This window comes from Amyelois transitella, chromosome W (assembly GCF_032362555.1).
Source record: "Amyelois transitella isolate CPQ chromosome W, ilAmyTran1.1, whole genome shotgun sequence".
Classification (NCBI taxonomy): Eukaryota; Metazoa; Arthropoda; class Insecta; order Lepidoptera; family Pyralidae; genus Amyelois; species Amyelois transitella.
Window position 1 is genome coordinate 207,778 of NC_083536.1, and position 21,534 is coordinate 229,311.

At 39.2% G+C, this 21,534-nt stretch overlaps 1 protein-coding gene and 1 pseudogene across 1 annotated transcript; both read right to left on the reverse strand.

The window, feature by feature from the left end:
- Window positions 1-1,617: 1,617 nt before the first annotated feature.
- On the reverse strand, window positions 1,618-2,418 carry LOC132904034 (uncharacterized). The gene has a single exon (XM_060953962.1). It carries the CDS (start codon window positions 2,353-2,355, stop codon window positions 1,618-1,620), a length of 738 nt encoding a protein of 245 aa, XP_060809945.1. The 5' UTR covers window positions 2,356-2,418.
- An 8,421-nt stretch (window positions 2,419-10,839) lies between these two features.
- On the reverse strand, window positions 10,840-11,990 carry LOC132904324 (putative nuclease HARBI1; annotated as a pseudogene).
- Window positions 11,991-21,534: the final 9,544 nt, after the last annotated feature.

Consider the following 21,534-nt stretch of genomic DNA (forward strand, 5'->3'; position numbering starts at 1 on the left):
ACAAAGAAAATATTGAATACGGCCAGCAAAGGGTACCTTTTCTAGCGACGGCGGCTGCGAAAGTCCTGCGAGTGTCGCCGCGGGGGTGGCGGCGGAGGGCGACGCGCCGCCGTGGCCGGGGGCCTCCTGGCGGCCGGCGGCGGCGGCTCGGGGTAGTACCGCGAGGTCGATGGCTGAGCGCGCGATGTATGGGGCCCTGCATATTCGATTTTTCAATAGATTTAGATGTCTTGATGTTTTCGCCTAGATTGTCTCCAAAAAGAAATTGGTCGCGTTTCACATTCTGAATAAAATTAATAAACTTGTTGTCCAACATAGGTATGATCAATCGTCTACGACCCATGGTTTCTTCGAAATGGAGATCAAGTAATATTTGGTTCACCTCAGATATTCTTTTAATAATGAGCATTTTATCAATGTCCTTATTGATTAAATCTGTTGTAAGGTTAACCAATCCTGCGATACCAGATCCCAGCTGATTCTGCAACCTTTCGAGTCGCTTGTCCCGATTTTTTGCCGGATCGGTGAGTACTGACGCTACTTCGGGGTTTAATTTTAGTGCCTTTACAAGTTGAAAATTCTCTGGGATTATCAAAGTCTTAGTTAACAAAGTTTCCTTCTGTTCCTTTGCCAAACCCTCGATAAGGATTTTTCCCAACCGTTCAGAGACACCTTGCCTTTCCGAAGGTTTCTTCGGATTTCTTCGCTTCACCAAGTACTTCCATGATTTCATCAGGGACCGTAAATTCCTCCTCTGTTTGTGGCACCGCCGCGTCGGGAATAGGCACTGTCTTTGCATCATTCGAGTCATGAATATGCTGCGAGTCGTCGGCCATGTTTACCTCGGGCGACCGGGGTACAGACCCCGGTATTTCATTCTCCTCGCCAAGTGGGAGTACGTCGAGGTCCACTTCATCTCGATAGTCGTACGAAGAAGTGTGTAAGGAGTCCCAATCACGATCTATTTGAACAGTACAGCTAAATTAGCTTGGGTAAATATATATGTACTTTCCAGATGATATCACGTATCATCCCTTAGGAAAGTAGTCGGATTTATTTCCGGATGACATCGCGTGTCACCCCTGAGGAAATAATTATTTAATGTATACAAATTTCCGGATGACATCGCGTGTCACCCCTGAGGAAATAATTATTTAATGTATACAACAAAGTACAAAGGTATCGGGATTTGTAAAAGAAATAAACCCACCTTCATTCCGAAGGAAATTTGGAGGCGGCGTCGTCCATTTCTTTCGTTCACTCAATTCCTTTTCTAAACGTCTAATTTTCCTTTCAATTTCCTCGTCTGTCTTATCCTTGGTTCTTTCTCCCATTTTTCACTAGAAAAATTAAGTAAAAACCAACTTTTAACTCTAATTTCAGCATAAACAATTTTAATTTTAACGGAGCGCACGTGAGTGATGCAACACACGAAAAACGAATGATTGCAGAGCTGACGGCGCCACCTACCGGAGATCGGCCGAAACATGTGGTCAATACAAGGACTTTTATTTATTTTTTATTTTAAAAATCTAAATATCGTGTGATGATGCAGTACCACAGGAAACGGACTACAAAGTTTATTAAATCTCATAGGATGCAGCAACGAAGTATAACTTATATTATTTTCGTTAGATCTTTTTCGTTCTTTATAAGGAAAATAGGCGATGTATCTGACTTCCGGGCCATTATTTTCGAGTGCTTCACCCAGATGTAGCGAAAATCCTTTTCACGGGCTAGTGTTCTTGCTTTGTTTAATAGGGTTTTGTTCTTCAAAGTGAGATGATCATTAACATAAACCGGCCCCGACGCAGCAAAGCCCAGGTTGGAAAGCGTCAGCTGTTTACATTTTCGTGCAGATGCCACCAGATTCTCTTTGATGTACCGATTATTGAAAGCAATTACAATTGATTTCTCCGCACCTGCAATTCTAGTTGGTATTCTTGCTATATAGTTTATATCCTCCCTCCTAACAGGGTAGTCGCATAATTCACCGATTCTCTGAGCAAACTCGTAGAGGTTTTCATTCTTTTTTAGAGGAATCCCACGAATCTCCACATTATTGGCACGTGCCCACTGGTCCCTATCCTCAATATCCTGATTTAATTTGATAATCTCATCCTGTAAGGCAGGAACCAAGTCAGCTATCCTTTCAACGTGTGATACTCTGGCATCCAAGTCCGCGACTGTCTTCGTGAGGTTTTCCATAGTATCGTGCGCCATTTCAATAGATGCTTTCAAATCGGAAACTTCCGTTTTTATAATTTTCACGTCTTCTATAAGAGTTTTCAAAGGTACAAGTTGGAAAGCAATCTGATTAAGCTGTTCCTGGATTCTGTCTAACTGCGTAGGCATAGGGGAGGTTGAAGTAAGCGAAGGTGACGAGCCAGACTTGCATGTAGGACATCGCCAAACATTTTTCCGCTCACCCAATTTCCTATAGCCATTCTCCGAGATGCCAGCACAACCAAAATCATACTGCAACTTACAAGCACCGCAAACTGGTCCATCTGTATGTTTGAGCTTACAGCTTGCGCACGCAAACATCGTGACAAATCGAATTTACAAATAATAACAAACCAGCGCGTGCGTTCTCAAACGCTAACGAGTGATTATGCTGGTTGTTATAATAAACCGGTCTTCTGGTTCAGAAGTGATCTTTGGCCTGCCGCTCCGTTTTCTGTCCGATAAACTGCCCGTCTCCCGATGTCTTACAAGGGTATAATGTACCCCCTTAGGCGAAATACCAAGTTTTTTGTCAATTTCTCTCTCAGAAATGCTTTCATTTCTCAACGCAATAATAGCTGAACGAGTTTCATTAGGTAACTGTTTTCCTTTTCCCATTTTGAACGGAAAATATTTAAAAATATGAGTTACGAAAGAATACCGTCGTAAAAGCAGAAAAAACTAAATATAAACGCCGATTAATTAGTTTATCACAATCGGAACAGTACTCGCAATGAATACTGACTAAGTAAAACAAATACGAAGCGAAAATAAAATCATTAGAGGGTACTCAGCAAAATAAACCATAACTGTTAAATAATAGTTTTTTAATTTTTCTTAAATATTTACCGGAAATGATCACCGACTTTAATAAAAAAATTATAGAAAGATTTTAAATTATGGCATATTTAAGTATACCATAGATAAAATTGGTTATACCAAAGTTGTTTTTTTATTTAGCGAAATTTGCGGGTGCTTCCAAACTTTTTGTGGGTAGTGTTTGCGGGTGCTTCCAAACTTTTTGTGGGTAGTGTATAAATCGATGGACACGATGGTATCCAGTGAGGAAAGTGTCAACTTCCCTACAGAATTTCTGAACTCTTTACAAGTACCAGGAATGCTATTACACTGCCTTCGTCTCAAAATTGGATCTCCAATCATACTACTTAGAAATCTCAGCTCTCCAAAACTATGTAATGGAACGAGAATGATGGTAAAACAGCTATCGAATAATATTATTGAAGCTGAACTTATTTCTGGAAAGAACAAAGGACAAACAGTATTTATACCTAGAATACCACTGATCTCTTCTGAATTGCCATTTCAATTTAAAAGACTGCAATTTCCAATTAAATTTGCTTTTAGTTTTACAATTAACAAAGCGCAAGGACAAACTTTAAAATATTGTGGCATTAACCTCAAAGAACCCTGCTTCTCTCACGGTCAGCTATATGTAGCTTGCTCAAGGGTAGGAAATCCGAAAAATCTATATATATATACATATATATATACTCCAGACAATAAAATGAAAAATGTTGTTTATAAGCAAATAGTGTAAACAATGAGCGAATGTTTTCAATAATTTTTTTTACTATCGCGTCAAAGTTTATTTTTTTATTTCACCTACCGTGTAATCTTATATCAACTCCCGGGCGAAGCCGGGTATTATAGCTATTAAAGTATAAAAATTATCGAACGTAAGTAATCATAACTTTAATAAAATATATTTAATGGAGTTTTATATTGATTAGTCAAATTAAAGTCACTATGCAATAATTAACTGTGTTATATTTAGAAAAGTTACCTGTTTTCCTAATTTAAATATATAATTAAAAATTAAAGGCATACCTATAGAAGTAAAATGCGTACTAAAATATCTCTAGATATGGTTGTTATGGACAATTATGACAATATTTCTCTTTCCTCGTGTTGAAAAAAAATAAATGGGTATTTTCTCTGAAAATTAAAGCTAAGCTGAAATTGTAAATGCGCAAATTTTACTGTGTATTAAGAGCTATTTAACCAATTTATAAATAATATTCCGTAATCCCGATCTAAGATGTTGTATATTTCTGCGAGTGCCAGAATGAATCCAGTTCCTGAAAATGTCACTGGAGACGATTATCAACGACGGCTGACAACACCTACGCGAGGTCCGTCCGGAAGCCAGCAGAGGGGACCTACCTATCAAAGCAGCCGGGGGCGTAGCCGCAGCCGGGACCGTAGCCGTAGCACCCACGGCCGCAGCTGCAACAGGAGCCGCTCTCTAGAAAAGGAACTGGAGCAAGAACGAAGACGCCTTCGGCGTCTTGAAGAGCAGCTGCAAAGAAACTTCCATGTAGAGCGGAGACGACGGCACAGCGGGTCCCGTCAGCTGTCAGCGAGACCGCGCCGTGCTGAGTCACCGTCGCGCGTGGATGCTGAGAGGACTCCGCTCAACGACCGCCGCGGACATTCAAGGTCACGTAGCCCTTTTGCAACTAAAGATTTAATAACCATTTTTAATTCTTTTAAAAATGCTAACTCGTCACAACGTACAGACCAGAATGCACAATATTTTAACAAAAGCCTAGATTATAAAAATATTATTCCCGAATTTAACCCGTCTACCAAAAACCAACGGATTGATATTTGGATCAAAAAAGTAAACGAATGTGCTTCTGTGTACAGTTGGGACGAGAAAACCACGATCCATTTCGCGATGCAAAAACTCCAAGGACTGGCTTAGACATGGTACGAAAGTTTGCATTCCATTTTACAACATGGGTAGAGTGGCAAGATATGCTAGTTGCCGCGTTTCCTTGTGATCAGAACTATGGCCAGTGCTTGGAGGAGATGCTTCGTAGAAAGAGTAAATTTAATGAATCAATCGAAGTATATTATTATGAGAAACTTGCGCTTTTAAGTCAATGTGAAATCACAGAAAAAAAAGCTGTTGACTGCATTATACACGGCATTAGTGATAGAACTATGAGAGCAGGGGCGTTGGCACTCAGGTGTTCTGCTCCAGATCAACTTTTACAATTTTTGCTTAGCAACAAAGATCTAACTCAGCAAATATTCAAAAGTAGGAGTTTAAATAGTAGCTTGCCAGATAACAACCAGAATTCAAGGTCAAATTTTAAGCTGAGTAATTCTACGAGTAATTATCAGACAAATGTGTTTTGCTTTAATTGTAAAGAAAAGGGTCACCCTTATCTTAGATGCCCTAAACCCTTACTAAAGTGCAATCGCTGTCATAAGATAGGTCACAAAATCGAAAATTGCTCGACTAGTGTTTATAAAGGATCTTCAAATGATGACACGACAAAGAACACCATTTTCAACTCTAGCCCTAATTCTAAATTTGTAAAAAAAGTATTCGTGAATGGGTTTCCGATGACAGCATTTGTGGATTTTAGAAGTGAGGTTTCGTTGATTCGTCAATCTGTTTTGTCTCTGTTAGGTGTTAGTCATGATTCCCTGCCTTCTAATATGAAGGGTTTTGGCAATTGTATTGTGAAATCACTTGGTTCAGTTTTATTGACCTTATCGGTTGATGGAGTACTTGCGGAGGTTTTATGTAGGGTAGTCGATGATCATCTGTTAGGTTAACAGCTTTTGTTAGGTCAGACGTTTTCAGAATTACCTAATATTGTCGTATATAAGGATTCCAAAGACCTTCGATTTATTGATCTAGGAAATGAGATTCCCGATCCCGCCACTTACCTTTCTGAATCTGATAAACAGGAAGTAAGAATCAGTGTATCTGAACAATGCGAACTTTGTGGCATAGTCAGTGTTAAAGCTGTCACCGAACCAAAACTTACTGGTCATATTATGCTTAACACAAAAACCGTAGGTAAGCCGACTCAACAGTTAGTTGTCTACGGAGGTTTGTAACCAGTTAAAAACGGTTTAGTGTTCGTCACGATGGGACCTCTTTCAATTCCTTTTGTTCTACAGAAGCATTACATATTTTCTCGTGGTCAGAGGGTTAACCTGGTAAATCACATAAACGAAATATCGCCAGAAATATCACTAGACTTTGGAAATACTTTAGATAATATCGAAATAGATAAGCTTTGTCTGGGGAATAACGTGCCTAGTAATCTAAAATTAAAACTTGTCGACTTGCTTCAGCGTTATAAACATTGTTTTGCATCTGATCTGAAGGGACTAGGCTGCACAAACGTAACAGAAATGAAAATCGAATTTAATAATCAGCGGCCGATCGTGCATAGACCTTATAGACTATCACATCACGAGAGGGGACAAGTTCGAGAGATGGTAGGGGACATGCTAGAGGCGGGCGTCATTAGAGAATCTACGTCCAGTTACGCTAGTCCCATCATCTTAGTGAGAAAAAAAGACGGTAATACGCGCTTATGTATAGATTACAGAGGGTTGAACGAGGTAACAACTAAAGAACGTTATCCCATGCCTATAATCGAAGATGAGATCGCTAGATTATCAGGCCAAGCGTGGTTTATAAACTGTGGATTTATTTTCTGGATACTATCAGGTGCCTTTATCTGAGGAATCCAAACATCTTACAGCGTTTGTCACTCCGGACGGCCAGTTTGAGTTTAACCGCATGCAACCGTTCGGCCTGGCGAACGCACCTGCAGTGTTTCAGCGGATGATGAACCAAGTCCTTGGTTCGACGAGATATGAGAAGGCTATGGTTTATATTGATGACTTGCTGATTTTCGATACTACCGCAGAGAAATGATTGAGAGGGTTGGAGGAAGTACTGCAATTATTGGAGAGAGCCAATCTTAAGCTTAATCTCTCAAAATGCAGCTTCCTGCAATATAAAATAAATTATTTGGGTTATGAGATTACTGTCGAGGGCGTGAGACCAAGCGAGGGAAAAATACACTCCGTTGCTCAATTTCCACGACCTGAAAATGTACATGGTGTGAGACAATTTCTAGGGCTTGTGAGTTATTTCCGAAAGTTTATCGAAGGGTTCGCTCAAGTGGCTTCTCCACTTACAAAGTTGTTAAAGAAGGAATGTGTGTGGATGATCAGATGATCAAGAACATGCTTTCCAGTCATTGAAAGCTAAGTTAATCGATAGACCAGTGTTAGCATAGCTATTTTTGATCCCGCCGCGGAGACTCAACTCCATACAGACGCTAGCAAGGTTGGTATAGGTGGTATCCTTTTACAACGTAGTGGAGACAGCGAATCATTTCGACCTGTGACGTACTACAGTCGGCAAACAACCCCCGAGGAGAAAAATTTCCTTCACTCATTCGAGCTTGAAACGCTTGCGGTTGTTTGTTCCTTAAAAAAATTTCGGGTTTATCTTATGGGTCAACAATTCAAGGTTATAACTGACTGTAGTGTACTACGATCGACTTTCCAGAAACGAGACCTGTACCACGCATTGCTCGCTGGTGGCTAGCACTTCAAGAATTTAATTACACCAATTATAGGGCTGGAACGAAAATGACCCACGTGGACGCATTGTCTCAAAATCCAGTGTCAAACATAACCAGTACTTCAGCTGTTATGGTAATAGGAGATGAGGACTGGTTACTCACCCTGCAAAGGGGAGATTCTGAGTTGAACCGAATTCGCAACACGCTAAACAGTGACTTTGATTCGAAAGGATTAGCGTACATCAAAAATAATTATTTGTTAAGGGATAACAGATTGTACAAACGTGTTGGTGACGGTAATAATGATATTCGTTGGGTAGTACCTAAGGGTGCAAGGTGGCAGTTGTGCAAGATGAACCATGACGATATCGGACTTGTTGGCTTCGAAAAAACATTAGAAAAGATGAAAAAACATTATTGGTTTTCAAAGATGTCACGTTTTGTAAAAAAATATGTAAGCGCATGTATAGAGTACGCCTATGCGAAAAAGCAAAACTGTTCTCGTGAAGGACTACTACATTCAATTGAAAAGATAAAGACACCGTTTGACACCTTGCACATCGATCACCTTGGGCCCTTTGTTAAATCTAAAAAGGGTAATACGCATATACTAGTCGTGATAGATTCCTTCACTAAATTCGTATTTATAAAGCCGGTTCGGAATACAAAGACTCAGGGCGTTATCAAAGTCTTAGAAGAAATTTTTGACACTTTTCGCACGCCAAACAGACTTATTAGTGACCGTGGTAGCTGTTTTACTTCCCACACGTTTAGGAGATTCTGTCTAGATCGAGGTGTCAAACATGTTCTTAACGCAGTAGCCAGCCCGCGTTCAAACGGGCAGGTAGAACGTTATAATCGCACCATTTTGGACTCACTGACTGCGCAAAACTTAAGGGATAATGAGAAAGATTGGGATAACAAATTAGGTAAGATTCAATGGGGCCTAAATAATACTGTACAGAAAACTGTAGGTAGAACACCATCGGAAGTGATGTTTGGTACGGCAATCAATGCAGAACTTAATCCGGCTTTGAACGAAGTCATAGCCGAAACGCGTGAAAAAGTTGACCTTGCTACAATTCATGACGAAGTAAAGAATAAAATTGACAGAGTACAAGTGTACCAAAAGAATTATTATGATAAAGGTAGGCACCCGGCACGTATTTATAAGAAAGGTGACCTTGTAAAGATCACTAAAACTGCGTTTCAAAACAATGGTAGAAGTTGTAAACTCTTACCAGCGTATGAGGGGCCTTATCGAGTTGTCAAGGTTCTAGGAAATGACCGCTATAAGGTAGCTCCAATTTCCGGCTTTGAAGGCACTAAAAATAAAAGAAAAACCACTGTGGCTGCCGATAGATTGCGATAGATTGCCGATGGATACACATTAGGGCATTAGATGTTAATGATGATTCTGATAGTTTATTTATTTATTTAAACTTTATTGCACAAAAAACAAAAATGTACAAAAGGCGGACTTAATGCCGTTTGGCATTCTCTACCAGTCAACCAGCTGACCAAACAGAAAAAAAAACTTTTGGTTGGTGGTGCGATAAAGTGCACATGCATACTGACAAAATACATACATTACAAAAAAAAAAATGCGTAAATACATACAAGATATACATACAAGATATACATACATAATATACACTATAAATACATATACATACATAAAATATAAAATTAGGATATATAATTAGGATGACCCATCATTAATCTGCCGAAGAAAGAACCCCTTCACAGCATGTTTGAACGCAGAGCGACTAGGAGCTCTCCTAATCATTTCAGGAAGAGCATTCCAGAGCCTTATAGCCTGAACCTGGAAAGATTTCTCCAAAAAAGTAGACCGGAACAGAGGAGTACGCAGAGTCAGGTTGTCTGAAGAGCGAAGAGAACGGGAATGGGTGGAACTCAGAAGCGGGAATTTAGATTTTAAGTAAAGAGGAGAGTGAGCATCATTGAGTAGAGAGTACAACAAACAAAGAATTCTGGCTTTACGACGTTCAGGAATAGGAAGCCATGCTAACTGCGAACGAAAAGAAGAAATATGATCGTATTTACGGATATTAAAAATAAAGCGAATACAGTTGTTGGCTAATCTGTCGAGTTTAATGAGAAGGACTTGAGTAAGATCGCAGTAACACACGTCGGCATAATCAATAGTAGGAATGACTAAGGATTGGACGAGGGAGATTTTGGTTCTCAGAGGAAGGAAGTTCTTTAGTCTATAAAGAGAACGAAGCATACCAGTTACTTTACGGCAGACCTCAGTGTGATAGTGATAACTAAGAAATACTACTGCAGTGTAGTTTGTTCCGCCGCTTTTTCTACACATGCGCTTTGGAAGCGGTAGTAGTTATAATTAGATTTAAGTTATGTGACGTCAATAAGTGATACCTTGTATCCAATTTTGAAAATAAATCTATTCTATTCTATTCTAAGATAATGAGTACAGTTTTTCATAAGAAATTCAGATCATGTTTGTTTTAAAATTTATTGGCTTATGATTGTCGTGTACAGAAATAAATCGTATTTGTTTTCAGGTCAGGAGTGAGAATTGATTGGTTCGCACATATTTCTTAACGAGAAATTTTGGATCGGTTCGTTAAATTAGTATAAATAGCTCTAAGAAATGATTGGTTTAGAGCTCATTAGTAATATTCGTAAGAATTGATTGGTTTACGAATGATTTTTCCAAAAGGATAGAATTAATTGATGTTACAATTATGATTAACCAGAAAATGAAACCATGAATAGATGATCGATGATTGATCGAACATTTTTTTATTTTTATTGATATCATTACTTGATTTAAAATGTTATTGTTAACAACCAATTTTTGTTAGATAAATGTTTTTGGGTGTAATTTACTATTATTTTAGGGTAATAACAGAATATTGGATTTCAAAAAAATAAGCATTGTATAGATAAATATTTATATATTATAAGATCATACAGACTACCTCTTCAGCCGAGTGTAAGGTCTTCGACATATAGGTGTATGAGGACATACACGCTGTCAGGATGGACGAGTGTAAGGTGCCCTAATATTTGTCATTTAATCTCTTACAATATTTATTTTTAATTATAATAATCTAGTAGAAATTTGTAAATTCAAAATTGTAGTAGTTATTTTAAGAAAGGAAACGTTCGGCTGAAGGGGCAGTCTCTTTCGGACGGTGGTGTAGAAAAGTAAAGGAAATAAAAATATACTTAAACACTATCTTGGAGTTATTTAATATTGGTACACCTTACATATATTTAAGTCCGCATCACAGATCTGTAACAAAAATAAATAAATAATATATGTAGTGGTATAGCGGGCAACATTGTAGGCCCTTCCGGGGAGACATCGCGTCACCCTGCGCCCCCCTCGTCCATACCACGCCGTTCCCAGCGCCCGCGTCGAGGACCGCCCGTGCGCCTCATTGAACAAGTCAGTCTTTAAACAACGCGCGGACCGGTGCGGTGTGCACCTCTTATTAGCGAGCGAGTTTTGTATTTCTTTTTATAAGTTACCGAAGTAAAGTTGTTATCCCGTAGTTGGCTTTTACTTCTCAATCATCGCCCCGCTATAGTGGTAATATAAAATAAGCTTATTATGAACTTGTGTAATAAACATATAAAAGGGATACATACTATTAATACATTTCTTGAATGGAAATGTTTTCTGTTAAAATATCTTTCTTCATTTTCAGCAGGATGTACTATTGCCACATGGGTTCCATCTATGCATCCTATTACTCCAGGAATGCAAATTTTTTCATAAAACCTACAACAAACACAGATATTAACACACATTTATCTGCCAAATAAAATAAATTGTCATGTCTTAAACACAATTTACATACCTTCTTTAAATAACATTGCGTTCTGAAACGGTTTGAGGAAATTTTATGTATTTATGCAGGATTGTCGGGTGATTCAATGCTGCTGTCACATCCCTCAATCGAGATACTGATTACTGCAACATGGTAGTACCTAGTGAACATCTTGCTAGGCGTTGGTAGCTGCCAGTTGCATAGAATGAAAGTGCTACTAGTATCTGTAGACCAAAACCAATTAATTAAGCAATTAGGTACTTTTGCAAACTTGTTTGTATCACAAACTAACACAAAGTACTCACATAATTTAAAACAAAGTTACCTTGTATTTTGTACTGATATCACTTCTTCTTTTAGGCGCTTGCATCAAGGGTTTTAGCTCTTGATATAAATAATGGAACAATGCCTTGGTGACACGATAATTTCGCTTAAATTCGTCATCAATCATAGCAAATGTTTTATCGGCGGCATACCGAGCAATCCTACGCAAATTACGCGTTTCTCGCAAATCCTTTCTACAGGCATCACTGAAAATTACACTTTGCAACACCAAACGAGCCATTGTATGCACTTTTTTACAAGTAAAATGTATACGCAATTTTCACAAAGTTACTATTCCCTTATTGTGATAATCACAATAAATATTCAAGACTAACACAAGTTCAACGCAATGTCGAGCTGTCAAAATGGCTTCAAGAGTAACTAATTCCAAGTTCCAGAACACAATCTCAATATTAATTAGTTCACTCAATATCCGCCCGATTTCGCCCCAATGTGGCGCTAGTGTGAAATTCAAGAGTGCCAAATGACGTTTCTTGCATTGAGATTGGCATTATATATTGGCATTGCGAGTCGAGAGTAAGCCTGCAGGTCTTTTCATTGCGATGCATAGCCGAAAAGTTTTTGGCCAAGAGTCAAAAAGTCTATTGCATATTCGTAGATCTGGAAAAGGCCTATGGCAGAGTTGAGAGGAATGAATTATGGTCAACACTTTCTATGCATGGGGTGACCAGACTCTTAATACCAGCACTGAAATCCTTATATGAGGATTCGAGTGCTTGTGTCAGGATAAACGGAGCGCACACTGAGTGGTTTAAGATTGAGAAAGGCGTTAGGCAAGGATGTGTTGCGTCGCCGTGGCTGTTCAACCTATTTATGGATAGTTGTTTGACAGATTTGAAAGAGTCTGAAAGTGGATTAAGGATGAATGAGTTACTCGTCAAATGTCTGCTCTATGCCGACGATCAGGTTATACTGACGTCATCAGCGGAAGAGTTACAGGAGATGGTAAACTGTATGCATGAAGCTTTAAAAGAGAAAGAAATGAAAGTGAACGCAAGTAAAACTAACACAATGGTTTTTAAAATGGAGAAAGAAATGACAGCATGTAATATTTTGATTGGAGGAGAAAAAGTTGAGCAAGTGAAAGAGTTTGTATATCTAGGATCAAAGTTTATATCAGATAGCAAGTATGATAGTGATATTGAAAGGAGAGTGAACGCGAGGAACATGGTGAATGGAGCTTTGCATGCCTTTATGAGCAGTCAGAAACTATCCAAAAAGGCTCGACTGGCTGTGCATAGGGGCGTGTTGGTCCCGACATTAATGTATGGGAGTGAAAGTTGGGTATGGCAAAAGAAGCACGAAAGCAGAATAAATGCAGTGGAAATGAGAGCGTTAAGGAGTATGATGGGTGTGAAATTGAGTGACCGGATAAGAAACAGCGTGATAAGGGATTGTTGTGATGTGAAAGAAGATGTAGTTACAGGAATAGAAAAGGGTATGTTAAGATGGTTCGGTCGTGTGGAGAGGATGAATGAAAGCAGGTTGACTAAGCAGATATACAAGGAGAGTGTGGAGGGAAAGGTTGGAGTGGGAAGGCCTTTTTTTTTTTGTTACGAAGGGGAAATCCATTTACGGACGACCCTCCGGGTCTTCACCCGGGAGAGTGTGGGACTCCTGGCACCGAGTGTGCCAGACTACCGCACTAAAACCCCTCCGGCGCACTGTGGAAAATATGGGTCCGTTTCGGATCAAAAATCTGTAGAACCGTCAATTCAAAAGATAAAGCTATGAAATTTTGCACATATATGAAGTGATATATTTATTTATTTTATTTATTTAAACTTTATTGCACAAAAACAAAAATGTACAAAAGGCGGACTTAATGCCGTTTGGCATTCTCTACCAGTCAACCAGCTGACCAAACAGAAAAACTTTTAGTTGGTGGTGCGATAAAGTGCACATGCATACTGACAAAATACATACATTACAAAAAAAATGCGTAAATACATACAAGATACATAATATACACTATAAATACATATACATACATAAAATATATAATTAGGATGACCCATCATTAATCTGCCGAAGAAAGAACCCCTTCACAGCATGTTTAAACGCAGAGCGACTAGGAGCTCTCCTAATCATTTCAGGAAGAGCATTCCAGAGCCTCACAGTCTGAACCTAGAAAGATTTCTCCAAAAAAGTAGACCGGAACAGAGGAGTACGCAGAGTCAGGTTGTCTGCAGAGCGTAGAGAATGGGAATGGGCGGAACTCAGAAGCGGGAATTTAGATTTTAAGTAAAGAGGAGAGTGAGCATCATTGAGTAGAGAGTACAACAAACAAAGAATTCTGGCTTTACGACGTTCAGGAATAGGAAGCCATGATAACTGCGAACGAAAAGAAGAAATATGATCGTATTTACGGATATCTATACTTATAATAAATCTGTAGAGAGGTCAATTCTGTACATGGAATATATTTTCAAAATAACTATCAGGGGGTGATTAGTGATCGATACTGATGCTTAAAAATGCAATCAGTAAAATTTTTGTCTGTCTGTCTGTCTGTCTGTATGTTCTTTATAGAAACAAAAACTACTTGACGGATTTTAACGAAACTTGCTACAGTTATTCTTCATACTCCTGAGCAGGTTATAGTATACTTTTCATTACGCTACAATCAGTAGGAGCAGAGCAGTAAAAGGAAATGTTGGGAAAACGGGAGAAGTTACTTGATTTTTTAAGCTTCCGTCGCGTGTGCAGCCTTAATGGTTAAAGCTACAGCGAAACCATGTATTACGGAAATTTTTTACATAAAATTATTAAAAAAATATCCCAAGACAGCATAAGTCTATCTTTTATGGTTGACTCACAATAACTCCTAATAGCTTAGTAGTTCGGAGCTTTCTGATTATATTTCTTTACTCTGACGTTTATAATACCAATAACACTCACACTCATTCGTAATTCTTAAAAATAAATATAAGTACCTATTCAATAAAAAAAGAATCATCGAAATCGGTATAGAAACACCAAACTTATACATGAAATTAAAAACGCTAACAAGCCATCGCGTAAATGTAAATGCTGAATCATGCTATAAGGATTATTTTTGCGTAACGGTTGCCGCGCTCGACGCGGCGCGCGGCGGCAGGGTAGAAAAGAGGTGGGAGGCGAGCGCAAGCTTCATCCATACGCTCGCTATACGCCGCCAAGAGGCTGCAGCCCACACTGGATGCTCTACCGGGCTGGCTCTCCAAATGAAGGCTGTCGGTAAACGTCGGCAAGACTCAAGCAATCGTGACGGGGACAAGACCCCAGCCGCCTCCACTGCGACTGCTCGGCGAATCGGTGCCGTGGCGGCCGCACGTCAAATACCTGGGAGTGACCATCAACCGGCGTCTCACTTTCAAGCAACATGTTGGAGACGTCGTGGCGAAGACCAAGGCAGCCAGGGGGAGACTTTACGCAGTTCTCTCCTCCAGCCTCCCCCTGAGGACGAAGCTCGAGATCTACCAAACGTACGTCAGATCCCGCCTCACGTACGCGGCCCCGGCGTGGTACGCATACTGCTCTGAGACCAACAGGAGAAGACTCAGAGCCCAAGAGAACCAAAGTCTCAGAGCAGTCGTCGGAGCCCCGCGCTACGTGAGGAACTCGACGATCCTCAGGGACCTGAAGTGGGTGAGCCTAGACGACTTCGTGGCCCGGCTGGCCACGAAGATGTTCGAGAGGGCAAGGTCATCATACAGCCACGTACCGTACCCACCGCCGCCGATGGGAACTCCCAGTGAAGTCTTGAAGACCCAGGCCGCCACGGCCGCCCCATCGACCTGCCTACAGTCGTAGGCAGCGATGATGCTATTGAAGAGGGCCAAAAGCCCTGACCAATCTACTCCGACTCCCCTCAGGCAGTATGGCAAGACCCGAAGATGATGCAAGCTTCATTCAATATTTGGCTGTTGATGCCATCAGAGTGTTCGACTTTATTGACAGATAATAATTGATATTATTATTATAAACCGTGCTTTTCAGCGCGAATTTTAGTCTTTAAATTCATACATACATAAAATCATGCCTCTTTTCCGGAGGGGTAGGCAGAGACTACCTCTTTCTGTCTTTAAATATATAAGGGAATATTGATGATTTGATCAAGAGTATTCTTAGCTTAACCCTCGCTGCAAAAAAGAGATGAATAAGTAAAATTTTTGTCGGGGTTTTTCTTAAATTTTAAATCTTTATTGATATTATAAAGCTGATGAGTTTGTTTGATTGTTTGAACGCGCTAAACTCAGGAACTACTGGTTCGAATTGAAAAAATATTTTTGCGTTGAATAGATCATTTATCGAGGAAGGCTTTAGACTATATAACATCACGTTGCAGCTATAAGGAGCAAAGAAATAATGGAAAATGTGAAAAAAAAAACGGGAATATTATATATCCTTGAGGGCTTCAATGATGCCCAAAATAACTAACCCACGCGGACGAAGTTGCGGGCACAGCTAGTTAAAAATAAAGCGAATACAGTTGTTGGCTAATATGTTGAGTTTAATGAGAAGGACTTGAGTAAGATCGCAGTAACACACGTCGGCATAATCTATAGTAGGAATGACTAAGGATTGGACGAGGGAGATTTTGGTTCTCAGAGGAAGGAAGTTCTTTAGTCTATAAAGAGAACGAAGCATACCAGTTACTTTACGGCAGACCTCAGTGACGTGAGGAACCCAGCTAAAAGTTGAATCGATCTGCAGTCCAAGGTCTTTTACGCTGGGGCAGTAAGGGATCGTAGCATCATTAAATTTAACGGGATTGATAGCCTCGAAATTAATTTTACAAATTTGCCGGGAGCTTCCTATAATTATAGCCTGGCATTTACCCGGGTTTACAACTACTCCGTACTTAGTCGACCAGTCTGCAATAATGCTAAGATCCCTGTTAATGAGCGCAACCGAGGAGTCAATACACTCACAATCGCATGAGTGGTAGAGTTGCAGGTCGTCTGCGTATAGATGAAAAGAAGAAGAAAGGAGTAAAGTAAGAGAGTTGATGAAGATGGAGAACAGGAGAGGGGACAATATACCACTTTGGGGAATGCCAGAAACAAGGTCACGCCAACTTGAGATATTTTGCTCAACACGGACTGCTTGCTGTCGGCCACGAAGATAAGATGCGAACCAATCGAGAACCACTGGAGAGAGATTAAGGCGAGCAAGTAAAGCACGGAGAACATCGTAACCTACCGTATTAATAGCATTGGAGAAATCAATAAGTACAAGGATGGTCACCTTGCCGTGCTCCATGCCTCACCTTTCCACCAGTCAGGCGGAATCCCGATTGAAATTCACTGAGCAGTCCATTAGAAAGAACAAGAGAGGATAGTTGAGAATACACTGCTGCTTCAAGAATTTTAGAGAAAAATGGAAGAATAGAGAAGAAAAGATAGGACGATAATGATTTAAGCTGCCAGGATTGTTAGTTTTAGGTAGAGGAATCACAAATGCCTTCCGCCATAAGGGAATACACCTGAACTAAGGGAATAGTAATGATGTGAGTGAGAGCCGGAAGAATGAAGTCCAAAAGAAGAAGAATCATGCGGAGATTAATTCCATCGATCCCCATGGCTTTTGTTTTTATGGAAAGGACAATTTTTTTACGTCTTCAATGGTCACTGTAGAAAAGGAAAACGTGTCAGGTAGCAAACAAGGTAAGGAGTTTAAATAGGAAATAGTTTGCAACCTAGATGAAGAATCCAGAGAAGTAGTGGAAGTAAAATGATCATTTATTTCATCTAGAGAAAAAGAGGAATTGAATACCTTGGAATTACCCTTACCTACACCTTGGCTTTTGAGGAACTTCCACACATTAGCAGGAGAAGAATTCGATATGCTTTCATGGAAATACCGACGTTTCGCGGACCTCACCATACGATTACAAAGTTTTGGTGCCCTCTTAAATATATCCCAATTGTCATCAGAACGATCACGTTTAAATTTTAAGAACGCTCGATTACGTTTTGCCATGGCCATGCGCCCTGGTCATCCACGGACAAGGAGATCGTTTAATTTTTACACGACGGAATGGAGCATGACGATCAAAAAGAGAAACAATTGAGCTATTAAGAAGGCCGACCTTGGATTCCACGGTATCAGCAGCTAATATGGCACCCAGTCAGTGCCAGCAGCATCAGTACGCAGCGCTTCAATATCCAGCCCAGCAAAGTTGCGCATTAAAACTGACTTTGCCTTAATCTTAGTGGTGTGAATCTTGTAAGAAGCGTAGATAAGATCATGTCGAGAAAATGCTGGAGCAGGATGCTGACCATGAAGCATGATATTATCGAGTGATGAGGTAAATATGTGGTCAAGCCAGGTGTCAGGGGAGTCCTTATTGACGTGAGTGGCATTAAAAGGAAGAACCGAAAGATTGAAGGAGTCAACAATATCACGAAGTTTACAAGAAGAAGAGGTGTCGAGTAAGAGGTTAGTATTGATATCACCATAATACAAGGGAATGAGAGTATACAGAAGCAACAGGATCAAGTACTGTCTCAAGAGAAGAAAAATAGTTTATACCTGGTGGACAATACATAACCCCCAATACAATTTTCTGGTGGCTCACTTCAACTTCTATAAAGATGTATTCGGCTGATGCCGAGTAAGAAGAGGGAGATTGGAATAAAATTTTATAAGAAAGATTGCTGCGTAAATATATGGCTACACCTCCACCAACTTTATCAGTGCGGTCATTTCTTATCAGTATATAGCCAGGTAATGCAACCAAAAATGAATCAAGGCAAGGCTTCAGCCAAGACTCTGAAACCAGAATTGCTTGGAGATGTTCAACCGTTCCAAGTTCTAGGAGATCAGTGTAATGGGCTGCTACGCTTTGAGCATTGATGTGGCAAACATTAAAATATTTCCTAACGGGCATCAAATCTTTACGCACTAAATCACCAAGTGAGACGGCATCATGAAAAGAATCTTCCCTAGCCGACTCAAAAGAGTCATCCATAAATAAATAATATTAGTTATATACTACTTAAAATATAATAAGATATACCTACTTAATATTTTAAAACAGAATACAAGTCTTAAATAAGTGCACTACCACCAAATCTGCAATGGCCTGCCGGCTTACAACGTAAGTAAGTCAATTAATGTTTACATAGCAACTAACTCAATATATACATGGTATTATATATGTAACTTCCGTAAAAATAGAATACGCATTAATTTTTTTTTGTTAAGCCGAGTATCTTATAATGATAAAAATTAAAAAAATGCACGTTATTGCACGTATAGGAATAATAATATATAACGCTGAATAAAAAAAGTACTTGATAAGTTATGAAAAAAGTTATCGAAATATTATAAGCTTAGAAATAGTTTACATAAATATATCAATGTCTAAATTTTAATAACAAATTCTGCACTTCCTTCTTCTACCTGGCGAGCTTCAGGATCTGTTATAAGCTCTTAAACTTTGAGAAGATGTAGAGTATCTTCATCTAACTCCTTTACATTTTTTACATATAAAAAAAAAAAAAAAAAAAAAAAAAATTGGTTTTATTGACTCATTTCAGCAACATATTATGTACATTCATCGTTCTTATAAAAGGTGTTAATACATTTTCTAATCTGGTCCAACGCTCAGCCATCCACCATCAAACTAAGAATAAACCTGTATCTTGATTGGTAGAAGGCATCACGGAAGATCCGGTAGGATGTAATGATGTTTGTTTATTTAAGTTGAAGTAAAATGTACACTGATTTAATAATTCCCAAACTAGACGAATCTGTATTCTGGGAATTATTTTGAGTTACACAACAGTTAACTAAGGATAGAGTTTTATTAATATGAATAATTGAAGATAAACTTAAAACTATTGCAATAACGCTCTAGACCGCCTTGTGGTAACAATTTATGTACAACGATGTGAACATCGTATATATTAATAAGAAAAGATACGTGGACTAGGTATATTAAATAAATTTCATTAATTATTGATATTATTTAGGCAATAGATTTTCCGTGTCAGAGTAATTTAATGTCAAAAGCCACTCTTTAATTTTAAATTTGACAACACGTTTTGTGCAAGGGTATATTTTTAATATTTTATTGGCCTTATTATACAAAATACAGCTAATTACTTCAAAATGCCGTGCAGCAAAAACAGTCCTATGTGGTGGTGTAGAACATACTAGGTCCCATCTACGCTTTCGGGTATGTAGTGTCGGATCATACACCAACTGTGAGTGCTTACGAAGCAGCAACATGGAGATAAATAGTTGCCTGACTGTCATGATTGATATCTCTGAAAATAGTTGTTGAGTAGGGAACCGAAAAGGCTTTTTGATCATAACCTTAAGGACCGCTCCTTGCGCTCGCTCAAGCGGTAGCAGCGTTGTTTTTACAGCTCCACCCCATACTGCGATACAGTACGTTAAAATGGATTGGCATAGCGCAAAGTATACAACCTTAAGGGTACTTAAATCGGCAACAGAGTTTAAATTTCGGAAAACATAAATGAGTTTCCTTACTTTGTTTTTCAAAAAAGCAATATGTTGGTCCCACTTAAGATATTGATCTACAAATATTCCAAGATATTTAGCGGTTGTGGTCCTTGATATGACTGTGCATGTGCACTGGGAGTTATTATTGAATGCTCGGCATTTATGAGCTTTAAGTGAGAATTCATTATCTAAAGGTAGGGTAGAAGCATTTATAGCAAAGGTTATATAGTTGCTTTTGGCTAAGTTTAAAGTTAATAAATTTGAATCAAGCCAGGACATAACTGTGGACAGAGCTAATTCTGCATTTGAAAAGGCTTCACTCCAATCCCGACCGTTTATAACAAGTGCTGTGTCATCTGCATACGTGTATATTTGACAATTAGGTATGCTTAGTTTACAAAGGTCGTTAATATATACTAAAAAGAGGGTGGGACCGAGAATTGAGCCCTGCGGTACGCCGAAAACTAGTTCCTGTTCATCACTTACAATATCGTCTATTTTGACACATTGTGTACGATTTAGAAGGTAATCACGAAATATGGAGAGAGGGAGGCCACGTATTCCAATGCATTCCAGTTTTGTTAAGAGAAGTGGGATGGAAACGGTGTCGAATGCTTTCGAGAGATCGAGAAACACGCTGAGACATCTTTGCTCGTTATCTAAATATTTTATGACATTATTCAGTAAGCCATGCAAAGCGTCTTCTGTACTAAGGCTTCGTCTAAAACCAAATTGGTTATGCGCAATGATGTTTTTGGATTCCAGGTAGTTGACCAGTCGTTTATTTAGAACTTTCTCTAGTATTTTGGATAGAGTAGAAAGTACAGATATAGGTCGATAGTTTGAGACATCATCTACATCCCCGGACTTAAAGACAGGAGTAACTACTGCCCTCTTAAAGGCAGCTGGAAATACTCCTGATGATAAAGCAAGTTGGCAGATGTGTGTAACTACCGGAATAAAGATTTGACGTGAATCTTGCAGAATTCTCGCAGATATGCCATCCCAGCCAACAGAACTGTCCCTACGTAGGCTTAATAATAAAAGTTCGATCTCGCCTTCATCGACGTCTGTTAGGAAAATTGAGTCGCTCTCATATTGAGTGGTTTTAGAGGTTTTAGGTGGCTGTCTGCTGAGTATTTTGTCTGCCAAATCCTTACCGATGTTTACAAAAAATCTATTTACCTTATTAACAGAGACTCTTGGGTCTGAATGCAGTTTTAGAAGCCGTCGTGCACCGGATTTGGATTTATTAATATTTGAAATTTCTTTAATAGCCGTCCATGTATTCTTGGGATTATTTT

Coding starts and splice junctions, on each gene's coding strand:
- LOC132904034 (XM_060953962.1), bottom strand. CDS start 2,355: ATGCCTACGCAGTTAGACAGAATCCAGGAACAGCTTAATCAGATTGCT.